This window comes from Dendrobium catenatum, unplaced genomic scaffold, assembly GCF_001605985.2.
Source record: "Dendrobium catenatum unplaced genomic scaffold, ASM160598v2 fragScaff_scaffold_9, whole genome shotgun sequence".
Classification (NCBI taxonomy): Eukaryota; Viridiplantae; Streptophyta; class Magnoliopsida; order Asparagales; family Orchidaceae; genus Dendrobium; species Dendrobium catenatum.
The window spans coordinates 2538851-2563887 of NW_021318471.1; the positions used below are offsets into that span (position 1 = coordinate 2538851).

At 36.0% G+C, this 25037-nt stretch overlaps 1 protein-coding gene across 1 annotated transcript in view; it reads right to left on the minus strand.

Annotated features, from left to right (window-relative positions):
* LOC110110272 (probable phosphoinositide phosphatase SAC9) overlaps positions 1-25037 on the minus strand; it is an 80220-nt gene that overhangs the window by 16332 nt on the left and 38851 nt on the right. Inside the window, exons 8-9 of the mRNA XM_020841667.2 lie at positions 17557-17799; positions 860-1315 (exon numbers count right to left, since the gene is read on the minus strand). Of these exons, the coding sequence (XP_020697326.1) occupies positions 860-1315; positions 17557-17799 (699 nt within the window). The remainder of the gene's footprint in view (positions 1-859; positions 1316-17556; positions 17800-25037) is intronic.

A 25037-nucleotide genomic window follows, 5' to 3' on the forward strand; every position in this document is an offset into this window, starting at 1 on the left:
AACCACATGCTTTAGGACGATAGCTATAGCCGTACATCTGGAGCAAAATCAAATTAGACAACATATCAACATCATATTGAACATACGGTAATTGAAATCATTTTTAACTTCTATTGAAGAGAGAGAATTCTAAAAAGACTTGATGGTTTGAAAAACATACAATGAAGGGCAGAAAATGCAGCCATAGGATGAATAAATAATATTAGTGCTAGAGAATTATGAAGTATAAGGGCAAGGTTACATGAATAGAAATTGTTCAACATGATTTAGAAAGAAAAAATATCACCTAAAGCAACACTATATAAATAAATGGAAATGAGAGTTCATAAAGCCAACTTAATATAGTTGATATAGGACTAATGATGATGATGATGATCAATATCATAGTGACATATTAATGTAAGTATTATAAAAATAAAAAATAGCATAACATAAACTAGAAATAAAAGAGCATAACCATACAAATTAAAGCTTAACAATTTTTACCCATCAAGAAATAAAAGAGCATAACCAAATAGCACATCAATATTGTATTTGATATATAAATGCAAGTAATAAAATAAATTAAAGCTTAAAAATTTTTCATACATATAGAATATTGGTTAGAAGCAATGGTATGTTGCCTCAATTATGACCTAAAGGTCATAAACTCAAATAATATAAACTCTCTCATTAATAGATCTCCTTAATGCAACGGAAGGGCTGCTTTTATCAAAACATCCCGGTCCTCCCCATACTTTGCATTACTGAGGCCCATGCACTCTGGATGCACTTTCATAATTTTTTACAAAAAAGCAAATAAGTAAATTAAAATAAACAAAAGATCCATTAGAAGAACATGCCATAAAAGTGGACATACCTTATTGGAAGTAAAGGATTTAAAGATGTTAATATAGCTCTTTGTGTCTCCATGATCATTATTAAAATTTTCTAGCGATTCAGTAGGCTCTGCAGAAGGAAGTCGATCAGGAGTGGGACTGTTGAAGAAATCAAGGCTTCCACTCTGCGGCATTGTTTGTTCTATTGTACTCGAAAACTCCGGCAGAGATATGGAATGCGATAATACTGGATCACCTGTGAGAAGGTCTACTGCATGGCTGGCAATATTTTGTTGAGATAATTTTAATAAACCTCCATTTGAAGGAGCAGTATTATTTTTTGGAAGTGAGTCATAAAATGGATTTGAGAAGGCTTCGTGTTGATTAATTATGAGAGAGCTGTGTTCTTTTGGTCCTGCAGTTTTGATAAATTTAGCACCAAGTCCACACTTACTAAATATGTCCCTCCAAGGAAGGGAAACACCAAGAACTTCAATCTGCAAAATGACTGATGCTTAGGGGAAAGTGCATGTAAGCAAGTAGATAAGATTTTCAGCGGGCAGAAATAATTAGTTTACTGTAAGAAAAACTTGTAAAAACGCATAGAAGAAAGCCAATTACCGTCTAACAGAAAAAACAGAAAAACAAAATAATGGCAAAATTAACATCATAAAATTTTAAAAAAATATGATAATTATTTTATAGACATTATGTACGTGGAAAAAGACTAGAGGTTATAAACCAAAATAAGGAAACTTTTGACACAACAGTTTTAAAGCACATAAAACTGTTTTATAGATCATTATTTTCTTAATGAGAATAGCCTGGAGGTTAAAACCATTAAAAAAAAAAAAAAAGTGTGAACAACTATTGCAACAAGAATTAGTGCTTCAAGTTATTTTATTTGAAATCTTTTGAATCATGTTAGCAGCTTCATAGTCTAATAAGTATAACACCAAAATCTCTAGACAATGGAAGAAGCAATAGAAGCATCCCCATTCTCAAAGTGAAAGCATATTTTCTATATTCAATTATATTTCACTTTTTTTTTTGTATATGATAGGAGACAGGAAGCAGGAATACCGCATAGACACGATGTAGTTGTGGCACTGTGGTCGTGCATCCGAGGAGAAGGAGGCTATGATCGACACTAGTTTGGCAAAGAATTTTTTTTTTCCATTTTATTTATATATAATTTAAAAGAGCTAAAATTGCTCAATTTCTCCTTAATCTCATAAGCCAATTTTGCATCGCCTCTTATGCAAGGTGTCTAGAACAATATAGGCATCTTTTTGGGTAATTTTGACATGATGAATGCCTCAACACAGCCCATTTTATAAAACGAGCAAGATTTGAGTGGTTATTATTTGATCGAGGTGTTTTGAACCATATTAGCACTACGTTGTGTTCATTGTTTGTCATTTTTTTGTCATGCAATAAAATTTATATTGGAGTCCCCTCTTCGTAAGTTTGATAATCATGACCCATTGGGGTGGTCCGTTTTGTGAAACATGCGACATTTGAATACATTGCTGAGAGCAAGGCGTTATTTAATGGCCAAGAGCAACAGTGCACCAATTATTTGTTTTTTTCATTGCATTTGATCGATCTGAGTTTTGGAATGGATGTATGGATAAAAAAAAATGCCTACCAACAGATTTTAAAAATTAAATTTCTGTAAAGCCATTCAGAACCTATCCCTTGCTAATAAAATGGGAAAAAGAAAACCAATGTCGGTGATCTCCCTCAGTGCATCTAACCACCGCTCAACTTGGATCCAAACTCTTGTGAACTTGCCTAGTTTAGTGGAAGCTCGAAAGTTTATTGCAGATTTTTACTCAAAATAAAGTGCTGGAAACAGCAGTACATGTGTATTTCAGCAGCTAGATTACTGTTAAGGTTGCTTCATATGGGCTATAATTTGTATTGAGAATTGTATTTGCAAGAATGTAACTAACTTGAATTTGGTTACAATGAACTAAGAATTGTAGTGCATTAAACAATCTATTAATAAAAGTTGTCAGGGCTGAACTGGACAGCAAAGAACCATTTCCCCATTAGTGTTAGTTCTCTCTTCTTCTGTAAAACCCGAAAATCCTATTTTAGGCTTTGCACGCTTTTTAAAGCGCCGCGACGAGAATTTAGTGGAATTTTCAACGTTAACGGAATTCAACGAAATTAATTTTAGAAAATCCTACACGAAATTTTGATCGTTTTGGTATATAGAACTTATACCCAATTTTGCCTATTTTTGGAGTTATTAATTTTAGAAGCCTAAAAATACCTAATATACCCTTACTTAACCCTTAAACCGAAATTGCTGAAGTGAGGGTAATATGGTCATTGTAGCAAACCCCAATTCCTCTTAATAGCATAACCGAGCCCTCATCTCCCCATTCACGCGTGATTTTACCGAAAACGAGAGAGAGGGAGCGGACGGTCCGGCGGTCGGGCAAGGGGCGACGTGCGTTCCGGCGACGATCTTCCGGCGAAAGTTTTAGGTCGAATCGAAGAGAACGACGAGTGGAATACTCAGGTACGATTATTTTAGAACAAATCCTTCTAAATCTCTAGATATTTGAGATCGAAAAATCTAGGTTTTTTCCAAATTCGATTTTCTTTCGCAATTTCTTTACGAAATCTTTAAGGAATATTTAGAAGATTGTTTTGGCATTAAAAACATAGAGATTTGAGGAGAATTTTGGAGATTTATAAGTTAGGGCTTTTGACCTAAAACTTAATTTCGTAAAACACCTATACGAAAATGATTTCTAAGGGTATTGGGAATGATTTTAATGCGGAAATTTTGATTTTGGACGAAAATTTTATTTTCACTAATTTTCATGATTATTTTAATCCGAAAATATTATATTATTATTATTATATGTTAAGGATCAATTTAGAATCAATGTTTGGATGAAATAGGAGATTTATGAATTTCCAAAATTTAGGTATTTAATTAATCCGAAAATTAATACCTATTTAATTAAAAATCTACTAAGTGTCGTAGGAAATCATTAAGGAAAAATGAAGGGTGATTTGACATGTCTCTTTTAAAATCATTTTACGTAGGGGACCTCAGGAGGATGAAAGGTTCCTTGTTATGTTATTAGTTTGAGTCTGAGTTTATTTTTCCATGCAGTTTGTGGGTTTGAGTTTAAGGTTTGGAGTTTATGTAATGAATGTTTAAAGTTTAGTAGTTATGTGAGACAGTTAATGGTTTGAAACTTTTATTTCATTTCGGGTGTATTTTAGTGGCTCTTTCAATTAATATTTGGATGATGTTTAAAGCATTAATATAAATGGTTTATGTTTATTTATGTTTTTCCGTACGACCTTTTTGCTCCCGTCCCGTTAACTCGGGCTAGCCGGGTCGGGTCGTGACATCTTCCTACTAGAATTTTTGGTTTCACTTCTGGATTTCGAGTTGCTCCAAATGCTCTATATGTTTTGGGTACTTATCAATGGTACTTTTGTTGGCTTCTACTCCGATGAACGTTTGCTAGGATCCATGAATCAATAGAGACCACAACAGGTTCTTGAAACTCCATTCTACCTGCTAGTGTCACCCGCAGTTTTCAGGGTAGTGCAGGAAGCGGTTCAACTCTTGTAGTTCTTTAGCTGGTGAAAACTCAGTCCTGATGTTCTTGACATCTTCCTGAGTTTGACTTTGCAGATAAAATCATTGTTGGCGTGGGTGTAAAGTTGTGAACTTGCCTAGCTCATTTTGAGGTCAGGAATCAACGTTTAAAAAAAAAAAAAAAAGGCTTCAAAGGGAATGATAGATTTTGACTCAAATAAAGTACCTGGAAAAAGTTATAAAATGCATATTTCAGCAAATAGATTACTATTATGGTTGTTTTATATAAGTTGTGATTTGTAGTTAAAATTGTATTTGCTAGAACGCAGCTAAATTGAATTCAGTTGCATTGAATTGAAGAATTGTAATTCATTGGACAACCTCTAAATAAAAGTTCTTGAGGCTAAACCGGGAATAAAAGAACCATTTTGATGTAGGACGAGGGGGGGAGTCGGTCTATGAATGGGTTTAATTGGGGATTTGATTAGAGGAATTAAGGGCTTGATTGGGGTGATATTAATGAGCTAATTAATTAAATGGGGAAGGGGGAGGGGGGCGGCCAAAGAGAAGAGAGAGAGGGAGTCTAAGTTCAATGTATGTGAACCCATGACTTTAATTATTGATTGGAAATCAGATTTAAAATATGATTTTAGAGTTTATTCAAAGGAAAGAAATTTCCTAAACTAATTCATCAATTAAGAAAGTATTTAAATTCAAATAATGACTTGAATTTAATTAGGAAACTTTCCTAATCAATAAGAAACTATTTTAGGAAAGTGATTAAGAGGAGTTTGAAATTTGAAATTCATAGGATTTTGGAGGGATGGCCGAATTCACTTTTATCATTGGGATTTACTAATTAGGATGGGACTTAATGTCCAATCCAAATCAAATTAATTTTAAATTTGATTTTAGAAACTTTTCTAAAATAGGATTCTATTTTAGGAAAGGTTTCAAATTTCAAATTTGAATTAATTGATTTAAAATTAAATGACTTTCCCAAAGAAGTTAAGCAAGAAAGGAAATTATTCAAGTGGAGATTGAAGAATTGGAGGCAAGGGAGGGGGATGGCAATCGGCGGTTTGGCTAGAGGTGTTGGAGATGGGCCGGCGATTGGGTGGACTTTGAGGGGCTGATTTGGAGATGTGGTGGTATGTTGAGGTTAGTGGGTGCGGGAGAATTAGGTGGCCGGCAGTAAGGAATTTGGTGACGCCTTAGGCCGGCGGCTTGAGGTGGAGAGAGGGGAGGAGGAGAAAAGGATTTAGGGAAAGAAAGATACAACTGTGAGCCCGGACACATCCTGCAACTGACGAGTAATACGTTGCCCTTCTCCAAAGGACTTCACGCCACGAGCCCAGACCTATCATGCAGCTGGTGGAAACTCCACTTCCCTCCCATAGGAATCTCACCTCAAGTTCTCTCCAAAGAACACAAGTGCAAACAAAATTTCTTTTCTTAATAATTCCTCCTTACATTACACAAGCAAGGACCTCTATATATAGGCTTAAGAAACTAAAACAAGACACATATGCCCCTAGGGCTTACATAGGACGACCCTCTTAAGTAAGGGTAAAAAGGGAAAATTCATAATAAAAATAAAATTACAAATAACAAATTAAGATAAGGTGGAATGATCTCGGCCGTCGATCGTCGTCTCCTCCTTTTAAAATCTTCATGATCGGATGTCCGCATCACATTTCCTTGCTAGTGTTAGTTTTCTTTCTTTCCTAAAAAAATGGCTTCAATTTTAGAGTTTGGACAACTCCAAATTCTAGATAAGTTCCAGTTACCTATAACAAACCTTTAGTTTCCCTCTAACCACATTTAACAAGGACCAATCCTAATTTCCCATCCTTTTTGTCAATGAATCCACCCTTCAACTGATGAAAATATAGCTTCCAACACGCAAGCCTTTATCCTCATCATTACCATCGCGCACACACTTGCAAATCTTCTTACCCTTTCAACTTCCTACCCCAACTAATCTAACCAAATTATATATCAATGCCAAATGGTGCCCAATCTAGGAATAAGTTCCAATTACATAAGCACAAAGCAATATCATACCATTTACTCACTTCCCCAACCTCCTCCGTATACTACCTAACTAGCAAGCATTTATGCAATTTTACTTGTCCTTTCCACCCTCCCTCTCCCAACCTGCACTCTCAATCTCATTTGCTTCAGCTAGAGGAACATAAAATTTCTTGAAAGATTCTAATGCAGGACATGTATGAAAATTTGATTTAGATAAGGATTTTGCATGCTTATTGAGTAAGAGCTAATTAATTAAAACTTAATGATGATTCAAACAATGAAATAAAACCAAAAAACACTAAACACAAGCTTAGGCTAAGTTACTCACGAAAAGTAAAAAACCCATAATAATCACTTACTATTGACGTTACATACGAGATGGGTTTCAACAAGAAATCCCTAATCTAACAATAAGAGTAGTGCTATGAATAGGGCTGCAAGCGAACCAAGCGTTTGACAAGCTACTCGATACTCGGTTCGATTAAAGCTCGTTTGTGATCGTTTAACTAACTAAACAAACAAACTTGAACAACATTTTAAATACTCGATCCTTAAATAAACAAGCTTGAACAAGTTCGGTTCATTTATGTTCACGAACAACATCATTTGAAGTTCGTGAACAAGCTCGATATTAAGCTCGATAAAAAGCTCGATAAAAGCTCGAATGGAGAGAAATGCAATAGGTAAGCTTCATTTAAGAATATATTCATATAGATTAATCATATTTTCATTTTAAATAGATAATTTCTTTTATTTTAAATTTAATTTTCTGAACAAAAGACATTTCACATTTGTCTATGTTTGTTAAATTGTTTGTTTAAGATGTTTACGAAAAAATTTAATGTTTGTTTGTTCAATAGATTGTTTATTAAATATGTTCATGAACATAGCTTGTTAAGGCTTGTTTGCTTAAAGCTCGATAAGCATTAAACGAACCAAACATGACTGAACATGAACAAAACATGAACACCTTGAAATTAAACGAACCAAACATGAACAAACAAAAAAGCTCGAATCAAACATGAACCGAACTTGAACAAGCTAATGATAAACGAACTCAAACATGAACACTCGCATACTCGGCTCGGCTCGGTTCGTTTCCAGCCCTAGCTATGAAATATCTCTCACACAACTCTTAATGCTAGGCTTTAGCGTGAAGATTTAACACAACTCTCAATGAGTCAATTAAAGCTACAATTGAGAACGACTAAAAGATAAAGAATAGGAACAGAGATCACCCAAATAAATATATTGAACAAAGCTCTGATGTGGTGTTTATATGCTTGAGAGGAAGTAGACAGCAACATGCAACCTCTAGCTGCCTTGGGACAACAGTTTGATGATCTTTGGCGGGTGGGCAGCAAGTATCTTTGGACTGGTTTCTCTAAATAGCAAAATGAAGCTCTTGGACAGCACACGATGGCCTCCGGGTGGCAAGGTAGCCACCATAAATAGTCCAGAATTTTTGGACAGCAATCTCGGGTTTTCAAGGATGCAGGACAGTAAGTCAATAATGCTGGAATATGTGGACAACCAACTGGAGTCTCCAGAAAAGGAAGGAAAAGATGGGAAGAGCTTTGAGAGGGGGCGGTGGGATTAGATTAGGAGGTGGGATTTAATTCCAAAATTAAAAGTCTGATTTTGGAAAAAAAAATAAGGAGGTGCGGGCCTAGGGAGTTTCGGCCAAGAGAGAGGGAGGAAACACTTGAATTATTTCCAAGAATATGGCTTGGCTTTTGGAAAGAATTCCAAAGAGGAATTATATGGTGGGGGGCCGGCGGCATAGGAAGATATGGGGGGAATTAATGGGAGCATTTAAGGCCTTCTTGATTTAGGGAATTAAATTAGAGAAGAGAGATCTCATCCCAATTTAATTTAAAATTCAAATGAATTAGGATTTGGCAACTTTCAATAGGATTTATATTTTAGGTAATAATTTCAAAATTCAAATAGATTTGAATTTGCGATTATTTGAGTTACCTAAAATATGAGGAACTAATTTAGGAAAAGTGTAATGGCAATTGCTGAGGGAGGGGAAAGCGTGGCCGACGGTTTGGACTAGAGTGTTGGGTGATAGGGGCGGCGGCTAGGTGGTTTATGAGGGTGATGATAGGTGGTTGGGAGCCGGTGGGTGGGGCGGTGGTTGGAGGATTCCGGCGATGGTGGGAGAGGGAAAAGGCCGGCGGGTAGTGGGAAAGTGAAGAAAATTTATGGCTAGGGTGAGGGTGGCCGGCGGTAGAGAAGTAGAGAGAGGCGGACAGGTATGGAGAGGAGGAAGAAAAGATTGATCGAAAAGAACGATAAAACAAACCACGAACCCGACCATCTCCAAGGTTGGTGGGTGATCCGTTTTCCCTCTCCTAAGGAATTCTCTCCAAAGCTCTCAAGCTCTCACACAAACACAAGATTGCAGGAATTTTCATTAGCATTCATTCATCAACCTCTCCAAAGGAAGAGGGTGGCTTTAAATAGCCAAAATACATGAAGGGGAAATAACAAAGACACTATTGCCCCTATGGCATACTGATGCAATCATAATTTATGTATTTTCATTATCGAATATTGAACATTAGTTTTTAATTTAGTTTTATATTTTTTTTAGTTATCCAATGATGGAAAAGCATCCAATGATCATGGTAGGTTGTGCTTGGGCTTTGGTAGACCTTTGGTTTGCTGTCTTGATAGGTCCTTTGGGCTGCTGCTGGTTCTCGGGTTGGCTTATGGTTCTCGGTTTGAGCTTAAAATGATGATAGGAGGTGGTGGTTTATTAGAGTTGAGCTTTATTTTTCTAAGTTGCTAGCTCATTAATGTTGAGCTGAAGTTTAGTTCATTCATTGAGGGATTTATTGAACTACCTAGCTCATTAATCTAAAAAGGTATGCTCTTAAATTTTGGATTCAATTTGGAGTGGACTTGTCTCTTCTCCTCCCCTCTTTCTTCTCACTTCCCTAAGCTGGGTGATTTCCCGTGCTTTGTCCCTTGGGTTTCCGTGGCTGGCTGTTGGTTTCCTGTGCTCGGTGGTTTTCCCGTGCCTTTGCCCCTTTGGTTCTTGCGGATGGTTGCTCGGTTCTGCGGTTTTCTGCTTGGTTCCGTGAATCCCCTTCTTTGTTCTACTGTGCCGTTTGGGATTTGTTGTTGTGGCTGTTGGCCTTTCATTTCCTAAAATCTAATTGGCTTATTTGGAGGTTTATGGCCGTTTGGTTCCCCACTCTTGCCTATATATAGAAGATGATTTTTGTGGGGAAAGGTTGGTTAAAATTATTGAGCATTCCTCTTTTAAAACCTGAGGGTTTTCTTCTTGGAAAAGCTTGAGAGCTTTGTCCACTTCTTCTTCTCCTCTATTTTGTCTGGGCTTCTTATCTCTTTCTTCTCTACGCAAGTTTTCTTCTTGAGCTTTGGAGGTGTTTGTTGGCTGATTTGGGAGCATTTGCTGGAAGAGTTTGGTTGGACGTTTGGACCTTCTTGCTATGGTGAACCATCGGTTTGCTAGCCCTAAGTACATACTTTACTTAACCTACATTTCGATGCATGTGAGGAAACCGTTCTATCGGTTGTTCTGAGGATAGCGACTTTTATTATTTCTTTTATTTCTTTTGATCTTTCTTCTAGTTTTTATCCGTCGGTTTTTGTGCTAATAGATGATTGCTAGTATTTGAATCGAGTTTGGTTATAGTTTTGCCCATTGTTCTCCTTGTTTGGCTTTTTAAACTAGTGTGCTTGCATCACATACATAAGACAAAGCCTCAAGTGAGGATAGAAAGGGAAAAAGAACAATAACAAATCAAAAACATAAAATAAATCAAAATAAATAGGCACGATCGTAACCGTTGATCTCTGATGTCCTCATCAGATTCACTCCAAATCATTTCTTTCCCCAGAATATGCTTAAATATGCTTAAGCAGAATTCTTGAATGTTTTCCTTAAACATGCTTTAAGAAGCAGAATGCCAGCACATCATGATTTTCTCTATTACCAAGTAGACTAGGAGAAGGGATGTTGTAGGGTATCAACAGAAACAATGCTTAATATGATGAATGTTAGATTAAAAACAATACAAGAAGGCTTGGCTCGAGGAATGCTTCAAGAACAATTTAGAAGCTATTTGGTAGCATGCATTGATAACATATATATTTTAAAAATATAGAGTAAAATAAATGTAATGCATTTAAACTACTTAGTTGTTTGGTTGATTGTAAAGTAAATATAGGGAAATTATTTTTTTGTTTGATGACTCATTTCATGTGATGATCAAATCACCATTGCTTGCTTTAATTTAGATAACTAAATTTAATCTTGATATAAATAATTTGAAGCCAAAATTTACCGATTAATTTATAAAACTAAAAAAGTTTTATTTATGGTTATAAAAGAAGAGATTAGTCAACTAAATATACAAGTTGTTTAAGTTCGAAATTATATAAGCTACTTCTTGTGTTAGCTCTCTTTATTTTATCATCTATTTGTATCATTATTATGTCAATTAAGTAATGTTTAGACAATTTTAATATTTATTACATTAGTTAGTTTAACCCCCAATTAAATTATCAATTGAACATTAATCCTTTTCTTTTTCTGGTTCAATTCAGGTCCAAACTCTAGAACAATCTTTAGATATAAAATTTAGAATTCAAGATAAGATTATTTCCTTAAATAACAGTAATTTAAAACTTGTAACATCGTAAATTTTAACCACAGATAACGCATTTAAATGAGTAAAAGTTTAACAACAATGTATACAACTAATGCTAATGTTCATTGATTATAAAAAAAATTGTTAAACCTAAAACTAAAATTAACAAGTAAAAAATGTTCTCGAGGAAAGATTCAAGGAATGGAAGATTACAGGCTTCAAGATGGTGCTTCCCACTCTCATCATAAAAGTATTGCAGAGAGGGAAGAACTATTCAATATTTTTTATTAAACGTAGAAAAAAGCAGGGTGCGGGCCATCATCTTCATGTATTTTTCTTGATGACGCCAAGGTGTGAAGGCCTAACAAGATGATCTACCTGAGTTGGAACCTATGCACTAGCGCTATATATTAAGCCAACATGTCAGAAACACCTGCTACAGCTGAGAAGTCTCGACTTTAGATCATAAACTCAGGATATTGCAGCGATTTCTCACAACTCTGTGCACTGTGATAATTCAAGCTTGTGATCCAAAGCCAAGCTCAGATACTGTAGTGATTTCTCTGCGAGCAGTGGTAATTGCAATCACAAAGAAAACTATGAATCATAATATAGCAAATGAGCACATCGAGAGTTGCAACGGAAGTGACGCATTATAAAGTAGATACAGTTGATTGACCACATTTAGTTTACAAAGAAATGAGTGGTATGAGGTGATTAGAATATAATAAACTTCTATTTTGCATTAATTTTGTTTCATTCCAAACACAGAGTAAAATACATGCAATTTTTTTTTTTTTACCTTGCAATCATTTTAGCTCAAAGCCTAGTAATCCCTCGCCTGATCTCAGCTATCCTTTGCTCATTCAAGCTAGCAGTTTTCCACAGTCATTGGCATGCTCTCTCTTGTTATGCCCACTCATCCCTGCATACAACATATCTTGCTACACATCGTATCAATGAGCTCCCTCATAACCAACACTCGCCAGAGTTTATTCTCAAATGACAATCCATCTCTTAGGTCGTTGATGTCTTCAATGGAGGACCGTCTCCACCTATCTATATGGAGACCAATTTCCATTTCGCTTCTCGAGACTTTCCCTTCGCCCACTCATGTTAGTGCTTCCAAGCCGTGTGCCTCATGCTTCATTTTCTCCAAAACCTCTCCACAATTCATTTATGTGATGGTCCCACAAATGTTAATGGTCCACCAATTACATTTTGGCTTAAACAGTTAGCAAATGCCCCATATTCCAAATATAATACTTGATGCTATCAAGAATTTATGTATTTTTTATTTTATTTGAACAATAGTATATTTTGTTTTCTTTTCTTTTTTAGCTATCCAATGATGGGAAAGCATCCAATGATCATGGTAGGTAGTGCATATGGCTTGGTAGACCTTTGGTTTGCTGGCTCGATTGGCTCGATTGGTCCCTGGCTGCTGGTGGTTCATGGGTTGGCTGTTTTGGAGCATTCGGTTTTGAGCTGATTCTCTAAGTTGCTTGAGCTGAAGTTTAGTAGCTCATTAATATCCAAAAAGGTACCTCATTATGAAGCTTACTTTTGGAGTGGCCTTGTCCCTTCCCCTTCCCCTTTTCTTCTTGTCTCTTGGAAAACCGTGGCTTGTATTAATTGGAGGCTGAATTCTATGCTTTGAATTCATTGGGAAGTTAATGATTTTAATGCTAGACATTCCAACCGGCTGATATTTCCATGCCTGGGCCTTTTTCCGAAACATTAATTCCATGAACTTTTGGCTCCAGTGAATAAAAAAACTTTGATTTCTAGCAGGCTGCTTGCTTACCGAGACATGGACTCCTTGGTTCCATGAACTTGCCCTTTGATTCCTGTTCTGGTTTTAAGAGGGGCTGATTTCCGAAATGGGATGCTTTTCCCGTAACTTTGCTGCTTTGAATTTTCGGTCTGCTTGCTGGCTCCTTGGTTCCGTGAGATGATGGGCTGTTTTTTTTCAAAATGACTCTTGGAAATCCTTTGAAAAATAAAAGCTTGGGATGTTGTGAACATTAACTATGGTGGCTTTTGGCATTCCTCTTCTTTGCCTATAAATATGAGAAAATGTTGTGAAGGAAGGGAGTTGATATTTGTGAGCATATTTGCTATTAACCTGCGGGTTTATTCGGAAATCCTGCGGGCTCTTTCCAACCTTCTTTTCTCATCCCCTCCGGAAATCCTGCGGACTCTTTCCACCCTTTTTTCTCGGGCTTCTAATCTCTTCGTCTCTCCGCAAGTGCCACTCCATCTGTATCCTTCTTCTCAACAGTGAAGCAACTTTAGGGTGTCGTATCTTGGTTGATTTGGAAGCATTTGGGACAGTCTTGCAGTGGTGGACCATCGGTTTGCTAGTTCTATGCACTTTACTTATTTAACCTACAAATTCAATGCATGTGAGGAACCCGCTCTGACGGTTGTCTGAGGATAGTGTTTTTTTTTTATTTCTTTAAAATCTCCTAGCATCTTTTGTTGTGTTTGTCTAGTTTTGGGTCGTTAGCATTTATTTAATAAAATTTGTTTTAAGTTCTACTCATTGTGTCAGATTTCTTCTTGTGTGCCTATTGTGTTCAAGAGATATAGGCTCCCTATATCTCTTGTCTACATCAATACTCCCACGTTTTCTTTCACTTATGTATTGAAGGAAGCAATTTGTTATGCCGGCCCAAGGGGGCCAGCTGAACCGGTCCAACTTGGATCGGTTCCCACCTACTAGAGGCGGTTCAAGGGCGGCGGAATTAACAGGGAGGGGACGGCTGGAGTAGAGGGGCCAACACACTAATGATGCTTAGTATTGGAGGGAAAATTCAAATTAGGAGTTGTTTAGGGATTAAGAAAATTTCCTTTGTCTTTAATTGATTTCTTCTTGCTAGGGTTAGGGGCATCTTGAATTTGTGAAATCTGAATTTGAGATCTAAGGTTTGTTCTTGGGCTCTAGGCTAGAGATTTGGAGAGCTGAATCTTCCTCTTAAATTGAAGATTCATTGTATCGCGTTATTCTTTTTCTTCTCTTGTTGAATTTCAAGTGTGTTTCTTCCTATTTTCCAACATATGTTTGTGAAAACTGCACTGTTATTGTTGAATTTCTCTGAAACACAGCAGTTTTCTTGTGTTCCATGGCTGTTTTCTATCACAGTTCTTTCCAGTCATATCATCGTACTAGTTTCCCTTTATTCTTTGAGCATGGCTTATATTTTGCTAGACACAAGCCATCCATTACTTTTCATAATAAACTTGCTGTCATTTTTTTATGGTAAGATTTTTGATATGCCATCATCATTTTCCTATGCTTTGATTGGTAAATTTTCTTTAGGTGCCTAAGATTGGAGATTATTCTTACTTTCATGTCTAATTTATATCTAATAGATGATTTCTCAATTGAGCTTCTTGATTATTGTCACATGCTCATGAAAGAATCTTTGAAAACAGATTATTTAAGCTTTTTCTCTTGGCAAGCATGTGGCAATGATCAATATATTGTCACTCATATCATATGAATGATCTATCGATGTGTATGTTGAAGGAGTCTCCATATATTAATTTGTATGAGGATCCTTTTATAAGAACTCCATAGGTTATTTTCCCTCGTATTTATGTTCATTACATCAATCAATCAACGTTATACACATAAGGATCAATTCTTAGCAAAGCAATATAAACGAATACTGACACGCCAGACTATCTGATGCAGACATCCAATCATGAAGATTTTCAAAGGAGGAGACGACGATCGACGGCCGAGATCTTTGAAATTTTTATTTTTATTATGAATTTTCCGTTTTTACCCTTACTTAAGAGGGTCGTCCTATGTAAGCCCTAGGGGCATATGTGTCTTGTTTTAGTTTCTTAGGCCTATATATAGAGGACCTTGCTTGTGTAATGGGATGATGAATTATTGAATGGAAAAAGTTTGTGCTTGTTTGATCTCTTAGTGAGTTCATGAGAGGAGAAGGATCTCTTTGTGAGTTCCGATATTCCCAAGATCCCTTAGTGAGTTCTTGAGGAGGAAGTGATCTCTTTGTGAGTTCCGAGATTCACAAGATCTCTTTGTGAGTTCTTGAGGAGGAAATACTTGAGATTTGCAACTCCCTAGATTTTTCAATTTTTTCTCTTATTTCTCCTGGCATTTGTTTTCCCCTTCCCCATCTCCCTACACCCGTCGGCTCCACCTCCCCAAATTCCCCACCCACCGGCACCCAAACTTCCCCACCCGCCGTCCCCTAGGCACCACCACAATCACCGGCCCCTTTCCCCCATAGCTCCCAAAATCTGAATTCAATTCCATCATAAAATCTTTCTTAATTTAGCCCATCAATTTAGGAGGAGATTTAAAATTCAAAATTCAAAGATTTGAATTTAAATCCTCTCTTAAATAATTCCCCTCTAATTTAGGAGACATTCTCAATCAACATAAATCTGAAATTAATTTTCAGATTTATGTCACCAATCACCTTAATTGTTTGGGCCCACCTCCTTAATGCCTAACCCCTCTCTCTCTCCTTTGTCATTAAATGCTCCAAATTAAGACTCCTTAATCACCTCCCTCTTGCCCCCATTCCACTATAATGATTTCAATTATCATAACTCCCTTCCTAAATTAACTCCAAGAGAAAAGGAAAGTAATTACCTCAATATGAAATTTGAAATTCAAATTTCAAAAACTTTCCTTATTTGTAAATCTTAATTAGGAAAGTGCAAAAATTCAAGTTTATTTGAAATTCAAATTAAATTGGATTTCATGATAGCTTTCCTAATTCCCATGAGTTATTTTGGAAGCTCTTAAATCCCTCCACAAAATCCTCCTCCCTCTCTTAATGCCGCCGGCCCCATTATTGGGCTCCACCTTGGATTTCCCTCTTAAGCCCAACTCCCATTTGAATTTGAAATCAAATTCAAATTCTTTCTCTTTGCACTCTCCACCTAAGCATCAATTAATACCTCCCTCCTGCCTTGGACCCGCCGCCCGCTTCCCCTATCACTTCCCTTCCTCCATGGAACATCCATTTGTCAAAAGGTTCAGTTTTTCCCTGCTATCCCAGAATTCCAGCCAAGAAAAATCTGGATTCCGGCTGCCTAAAATCTCCAAACTGTGGGCTGCTCTCTCACAACCTGCTGTCCAACTGTTTAAGCCCAACCCTTGCTGTCCTGAGGAGTTTCCAAGGTCAAAAACTGCTGTCCAAGGAAACTGGACTGTTGTCCGCTGATTTCTGCAGGCTTCCCAACACCGTATCTTTCATCCGAAAGACTCCAACTGCTGTCCACTTCTTCCCCAACACCAAAGTGACTACACCGGAGCTCCGTATTTGTCTTTCCCTTTGGAACATTAAGCGTGCAAATTTTCTATAAGCAACTCATCCATGCAATTATGTTTCACATCACTATCCCAACCATCCATAGCCCATGATCATGCTGAAATAGATATTTTTACCCCTTTTGGCCAAGGAGATTTGGATTCACACTTCATTACATTGTTCTTGGCAAAAGCGGTACTTGAGGGTTTGCCCAGTTACTGTTAGTCTTGTAATTTTTCAACCATACTTATACTGAATGATTTAAGGATCATCCAAAATCTAGAAAATCCTCTTTCAAGAGTCATTCAGGATATAGCTCTAGTAATCATGGTATACCCACCATACAAGAATTATGTGTAGTAAATACTAATGATCAAATTAATCCTAAAAACTTTCTAGAAGATGCTGCATGAACCTTCCACAGCACCCCTTAAAAAAGTTATCATGCTAAAGACGCGACTCTATACTCTTCCTTTAAGTACGTGACTTCCCTAATTACTGCTTGTTTGTTGGATCATATCCTCCCTATTCCCCACAATCTCAAGTATCATCAGATATAGTTGTTGAGCCTACTAATACTTCCATAGCAATGTTTAAGAAAGCTATAAATTAGCCTTTAAGTGTCCCATCAGTCATTCCTACATTCCTTTCTCCATGACATTACAATTGTGTTCCTTAATGCTATCATTGTTTGTTCAAATGTGGAAGTTATTGATGATTAAAACTTTGTTCGGTCACAATATTCTATTATAAGTATTCTTGGATTGATGGGTAAAATATTTTAATTTGTGTTTACTTGAAGAGGCATGAACTAGAAAAAAAAATAATTCATTCTCACATGTTTACTTCAATTTTCAAGGTTTACTAGATTTTAGGCGTGCTAGGTTTTTACCCTGAAAGAAGACATACTTTTCTCCTCTTATATGGATATTAATCTCTTAACTTCAAGTTATCTAATGTATCTTATTTTATTTCATTTTTTTCTTTTGCTTTTTTGCAGGTAATTCGTTGTAAGTGTTTGTTCATTTAAGTAATATTTTAACTGGCTCGTAATAAAATTTTGTTGCTTTAAAAATGATAAAAAGATAAGCAAGCAGTGCCTTGGTGAACCAAAAGAAGCTAAAAAATTAAAAGAGTATAAAACTTTGAAAAATGTAAATGTTGTGTACTTGCTAATAACTTTATACCTCACCAATGGTTAAAGGCGTTCTTCCAGGAACAGAAGGATAAAATGTGAGTGCAACAATTCGAGTAAGGAAGTTCAATTCACCTTCCAACTCTTCAAAGTCATACAACATAGGAAGGTAAGAATTTTCTTGAGCATGTAAGCGTGCACTATTTCCCGTGACAGCTAAATCTTCCGGATCAATTCTACCAGTCAAGGAAATCAACAGATTTGTCCCATTTGAACATTGAGGTATACAAGCACCCTGCATTAGCAAAGGGAAAACTAGTGATATAGGTCAACTTCGATATGAAATATAAGATGGCAAGATTCAGCATGTTAACCAATGAATTAACCACACAAAAAAAAAAAAACACGCAAAATAGAACAGCAGATTAAAACAATCAAAGATATTATGTAAATAAATTATTCCAAACAATGACATCGTGTTATAAAAGATATACAGATTATTGCTGCCTATTTAAGCCACAATTGTAAAAACAGACCAAACTCTAATGGCCGCTAATGCAAATTTGATAGGGATACTAATAAAATCTTTCAGCAAATCCACTTGGAGCAAGACCAGCATGGTCCTGTTCTTTTGCATCTCCTTACTGTCATCTTGTAAGATATTAGCATAAATCAGGAATGAGATCAAAACCAGCCCATAAACATAAATACAGATTTTATCAGCTCATGATTCAGATCCTTTATTTTGATCTAAGATATACTGCAAACTATCTATGTAGGCACTTTAAGTCATCATGATTTCAATAGAAAAATAAGCTCACCAACCACCACAACATAGTTGAATACAACAAGTTAACCAACCGCATAATTATCTAGATGGGTAAAAACCCAAAATAACCCCCCAGATTATTAGTAAATGTCTAATTTAATTACATATTGTTATAAAGACCCAATATAGTCTCCTAACTATAAAAAAATTTCTCAATTTGGTCCCAATGCAACCCATCAATATCGCAGCAGCTCGTTGTCACACAAAGCTATCTAACGTCGGTGCAGAGCTGTTTGATTGTATTAACTTTTCATTTGGTAGCTTATATGGCTACAGAGGTTTAGTGCTTGTTTTTTATTCTGTGTAGCCTAATAGGGGCTACCTTTGTCTATAAATAGGTAGAAACATTTGTAATAGAGACGGTTGAGATGAATAGCACTTTAGTAGTTTTACTATGTTTTGTATCATATATCTTGAGATTAATCTCAGGTGATGGATTATTTTCTTCCAAGGAGGAGTTCTTGGATTTGCATTCGGCCACGACCACTGGATCATCGACGTGGATTCCTCGAGCCCCCTCCGGTCCGGTGTCACTATTGGTCTCTGTCTCCTTGTGGATGTCGTAGCACATCATCTCGTGGCGCAGCTCACGGTCTTCAACGATCTTGTAGCAACATGTTGTCTTACAGCATTCTATCTCCACGAGATTATAGCTGGAAGGCAAGCTATTCAGGTATTTAAAAAAAAATTCCTGAAATACCTCATGCAAATCAAATCCTTGAGGCCTTTTCCGTTAATTAAATGAAAAATCTAACGTGAGGGCTAAATTGGCATATTTTCTAATAGTCAAAGGAATATATTGGTTCAATATGAAAGTCTAAACTAAATTGGGTACTTACCAATATTCAAGAGAATATTTTGGGCCATTACTCATATGTAAGCATTACAGTGCGTTATAAAAATAATTTTAGGGTAAGGGTGAGGAATTGAGGTTGGGGGGAATAGTGTTCACAAGTTTGTGTAGTGTCAAATAAATTATTACTAACAACCAATAAATTCAAGGCCAATCAATAAAATGACACCCAACCGAACTATATCCACCACCGCACAATTTTTTTTTTTTTCGATACTCTTGTGCTTCCTTGTGGCCACCACTCATCTCGGACACCCTAGTGCTTCATTGCATGTAGCTCAATATCATGCCCCAAGATCAAATTTTGAAATAATTGTCTATCTTAACCTTTTGATTAATCTACTGAGCTACTAATCTTATTCAAGTCCAACAGAAACCAGCAGAAACAACTATAGATTTTTTTTTCAATTTATCATTTCATTCATTTCCGAAAATTCATATACAACAGTAAAAAATTCTTTCAGTACATCATTTTATCTTTCTACTCCTTAGTACAAAAGAAATAATAAATACACAAAAAATAAAGCCAAATAAAACAAAACTTGAAGCTTGATCGATCCCACTCCACTGAATCTTGACCCCTTCCTAAAAACATGTGAAAACTACTGAGTGAGCTAACAACTCAGTAGGTTACTAGAACCTGTAGGCTAATCTTACAGGAATTAGTTTCAATCATATCAATCATATTACCAGGAATCAATCTTATATCATATATCACAAGTCAAGTGGCTTATATTTAAGAAGTCATCACTTCATGCCCGTCAGCGTATCATATCAGATCAATCAATCTCCTTATGCCGCCCTTTTAATATTATTTAGGACTATACCACAAAATTTATTTAAAGGAAAAACTCTTAGCGTACTCTCCTGTATAGGGTAATATGTCTCAAGTCAACCTGAATCAGTCAATCATTTCTAACCAGTCTTTCTTGCATTTACATATATTTCACATTATATAGATCATAATAGCAAACATTATTATACACCAAATGCAATTATCACTATACTTATCCATATGCCTATAATATGTCAAAAATACATGTTTGATTAAATGAATAATAAATATGTACATATTGTATATTTCATGTCCAAATATAATACTTATACTTGATTATTTTATACTCAATATTATACTACTCATTTCAATTAAATTGATATATAAACAAAATCACCTGATGAAATTTCAATATTGACTAGTCAAAATACTCAGGGTAATGATATCTATCGCATATCAAAAGTTACATAGTGAAAATCATTAAAATAAGAAATATTGCATTTATATTAATTTCAAAGTGAAGAAAATAGGAAAAACACGAATTCATTGAAAACAAAGATAGGATTAGGGTTACCTACCACGATCAGACTAGCTTTCTAAGATGGTGCGATGGAAAATACCAGTTGAACTCTGCTTTTTCTCTCCTTCCTTCTCTCTTCTCTTTTCTATCCCTTTCTCTCTCTTCTCTCACCAGCTAAATAATGGAATGGGGAGGGTGGAGCTAATTTAAGGTTTTGATGAAATGCATTCAGATATATATATATATATATATATATTATTTTTTTGACCAAACGCTGTAACGTTCTAACCTCAATGCCACAACGCTCCCTCGATCTAAAAAATTAGAGAACTTAGCATCGCAGTGCCCCAAGTGCAGTGCTTCCTCAAATTCTAAAAAACTGGAGAGCTCAACTCCACGATGTTGTCCACCTAGCGTCAAAATGCTCAACTAGCCAACAACAACATCAAGCCTTTATCCCACAATGTGAGGTCGACTGTATGAATCCTTTTTCTCCATAAAGCCTTTATCATCCACCAGAGCATCCTCATCTCTGCTACACTTAACTTAATATTATGCTTCCCTTTTAATGGGCAACATTCTGCACTATAAAGATTTGCATTTCTACTTATAGAATTTCCCCTTAAGTTTGAGGGGGACTTTTCTATCACACAACAAGCCCGATGCATTCCTCCAAGTTTGAGGGGAACTCTTATTAATGACTTGATTACCCAAAGTCACAACCCCCCACAAGAACTATTATTACTAAAATTACACTCCACACATTCCGTTTTAGATCTACTCAAACAAAAGCCTTAGACTCTAAGGTTGCCTCCACAATTCAAGTTTACATTTAACTCCCTCTCTAGTCTTATCAACAAGAAGAATATCATAAAAAAAAAAGCATATAATAGGTTACAACCTCTTGCAAATGTCTAGTGAGAACATCCATGACTAAAGAAAAAAGATATGGGCTTAAGGATGATCCTTGATGTAATCCAACTAAAATAAGAAAATACTTTGTCAAACCACCTTGTGTCTGAACATAAGTAATAGCTCATGCATACTATCCTTAATGACTTGAATATAAGCATTATTAACCCCTTGCTTTTCTAGAACTTTCCATAGAACTTCTCTTGGAACTTTATCATATGCTTTCTCTAAATCAATAAATATCATATGTAGATCCTCCTTATTCTCTGTATACTTCTCCATCAAATCTCTCAATAAATGTATAGCTTCCCTAATAGATCTACCCGACATGAATCCAAATTGATTTTGAGAAACATTAGCATCACGCCGTAACCTATGCTCCATAACTCTCTCCCATAATTTTAAAGTATGACACATTAACTTAATTCCTCTATAATTCACACAATCTTGTGCTTCACATTTATTCTTAAAAATAGGAATCAACACACTCATTCTCAAAAAATTAGAAAAAATAAATTTAAGGTTATTACGCTTAGACCTAATCACAATTCACGCTCTTGCACTCTTGCGTGGTAACATCAAAATCATCCCTTCTGTAGTAGCCAATGTGCTTGGCATTCATAAGTTACAGCTCTATTTCATTGCATCTCCCTCCATTATTCCATGAAATTGCTCATATGCAATCGATGACTTCAATGGAGGCTTGACTTCACCTTCTCTTGTGAAGCCCACTTAGATCTCCCTTCATTGGGTGTCTTCACCCGCTGAGCTGGAGCCCCTTGACGCCAGCAACTAGACTTCTATTCATACTTCTTTTGTATCAACTCATCTAAGCCAATCATACCTTGATGGTCTATCCGTTGTTGACGAGCCATATGCCTCTTTACCTCAAAATCTTCCGACTGTTGGTTCTCTGCATCCTATGGCAGCTCCTATTTCATTCGCTGATGATGTTAAGAGAGGTTCTTTAAAGCGGTAGCAGCCTTTTGGTTTCCCTTTATTACTTTAGCAAGGCTTGATCTTTAAGGGACACAAGTAGCCCAACAATACCTTTCAAGGGTAAAGCCGCTCTTATTTTTTCTCAGGCTGAGATTTCTAATCTAACAGCTTCATTTTCTCCTACTTTAGCTGAAGATTTTGCCTTTGTCTATCTGAACTTGGAGATTATTCATATCTTCATGAACAATTTTCATCTTATTGATGGCTTTGCTGTTGGACTCCTTGATCATCGTCATATAATTATTAAACTATCTTTGGAAATAAATAATTCAAGACTTTTCTCTAAGTGTTCAAAATATGTGAATGCTCTACCTATGTGTATATTCAAGTAGTCTCCATATTTTAATGCTTAAGAGAAGCATCCCATTACATCGGTTTTGGTTGTCTTCCCTCATCTTCATGTCCACTACAACTAATCTGCACTTTAATCTTTGGGATCAATTCTTAGGAAGCCAATTCAAGTGGATGATGCTATTACTAGATTCTCCTATCTATCTATGCCCTAGGTTCTTATTGAAGATAGATGTATCAACTTCTTTGGCTTATGAGGTATGAATGACACTTCTTCATATGACAATTGGAAAAAAGTGGAATACGAGGGCTTGCCTTCATATAATCTATCTTAAAAAAAATTTAGTCAAAATTATACTAATTGCTTCAAAATACACCCATAATTGAGAAAATCTTCTTCTAGAGGCTTTATTGTTCGGGATTACTTGCTTGATCGTTATTTGAGTATAAAAGATGTTTAGATAGTAAATTCTCATGATGAAATGGAAACTTCCAACTTGTCCAGATATGCTCCATATGCCTTGATTCCATTGGGATATTCTCATACTCTAGATACTTCATTAGAATTTGCTCTCAAGTTATTGCCTCCCATTACTGTTGTAGGTTTGTTAGATGTTGATATCCCCCCTCCTATCACGATCCGGCCCAGAGACTCGAACTAACGAGGCGGGAACGAGCAGACGGATGGTTAATACATTTTCTTAGTTTCCACAATTACACATGACATTAAATGACAAACATTCCTCAAAGATTGAAGAGACACTAACACTACTATTACATTGAATATGTTTTTAAACATAAACACAATTTACCTACTTTCATTTGGCGCCGTTTTCTATAGATGTACTCCTCTCTTTCAGCGATTTCACTTATCAGGAGACTTACCTGAAAATGTTAGTTTAATAGAATGATTTTACAAAGTAAACTCAGTGGGTAATCATCATTAAATATATAATAGTAAATTATGAAAAATAATCATATAAATTAAATATACATTTTTCTTCAACTTTACATAATTAATATATACACCTTCTTTCATGTATTATATATAGGTTTTATAATTTCACATAAATTATTTCATTCGGTCTCATTTATCCATTTCCACTTAACATTTATTTAATAAATTTGACATTTAACTCATTTATATTTTCATTAGCACATGAGCACCGTCTAAATGTATCAATAAAGGTACAATCATTTTCATTTTCATTTTCTTTTCAATTTAGCGTGCACAGGTACATTGCTGTAAAACCCCTCCGATGCTGATTTTTTTGAGTGCTGTTAGTCCGGACGAACTGGCCTTAGTACGGGACGAACTGAAGAAAATTGTGAAGAAATATGTATGGTTCGTCTGGATGAACCTGTAAGGGTCGGGACGAACCGAACAGAGAGTTTCGTCCAGGGACGAAGAAAATTGGAATTAATTTCGTCTAGACGTTTTGAGTCCAGAGGAGGTCGTCCCAGGATGAATGGGAATCGTCCGGGATGATCTTGTTTGATAAATATCCGATTTGAGATATTTTGGATCATTTTTTGAAGAGAGAGAAAAAAGGCAGGAGAGAGAAAGAGAAGGAAAGAGAAAGAAGAAGCTGGGTTTTGGAGCTCGCGGTGCGCTTTTCGTCCGACGCCGCTGTTGAAAGTATTGTTCGTCTCGCAGTAAGGAATCCGAATCCTATTTCTGATTTCAAAGATTTCGAGTTTTGGTATTTTTTTGCTCAGTTTTGTGTTTCTGTTACTGAAAAACGTGCATATCTTTGTATTGACGAAACTTTTACCGTGTAACTTTTGATATGTTATTGAACTGATGTTTGTGTATGATTTGAGTATTTTTTGAAAAGTTTTTACCGGATATTTTGAGTTCTGTGCGCTTTTTATCGAATAGAAAATTATCTGGCTGTTGAAAAATATTGCTTCAGTACAAGTAAAGCTTTGTAACGTTGTTTTACACGACTTCTGGTAATTTGGTGATTTTTTGAATTTGTGAATTCTGTGTAAATTCCATATACTGTCGTTATGCCACTGACGATTTTTCTAACATAATCCGATTTTCTGATTTGAATGTTTTGATGTGCTGTGATATCAAAAGGGAGTTATAAGGGGCCGGAATCCTTTGTGATTTCGTTGTCTGGGTCCGGGAACAAAGGGAGTTATAAGGGGCCGGAATCCTTTGTGATTCCGTTGTCTGGGTCTGGGAAATATGAAAGTAAGTTCTGTTCTAAAAATTATCTGAAAGCAAGTTCTATTCTGAAAAATTTGTATATTTGTTATGTTCTGGTACTTTAAGCACAAAGGGAGATATAAGGGGCCAGAATCCTTTGAGATTCTGTTAGGGTTCGAGAATGTCATATCTGTTA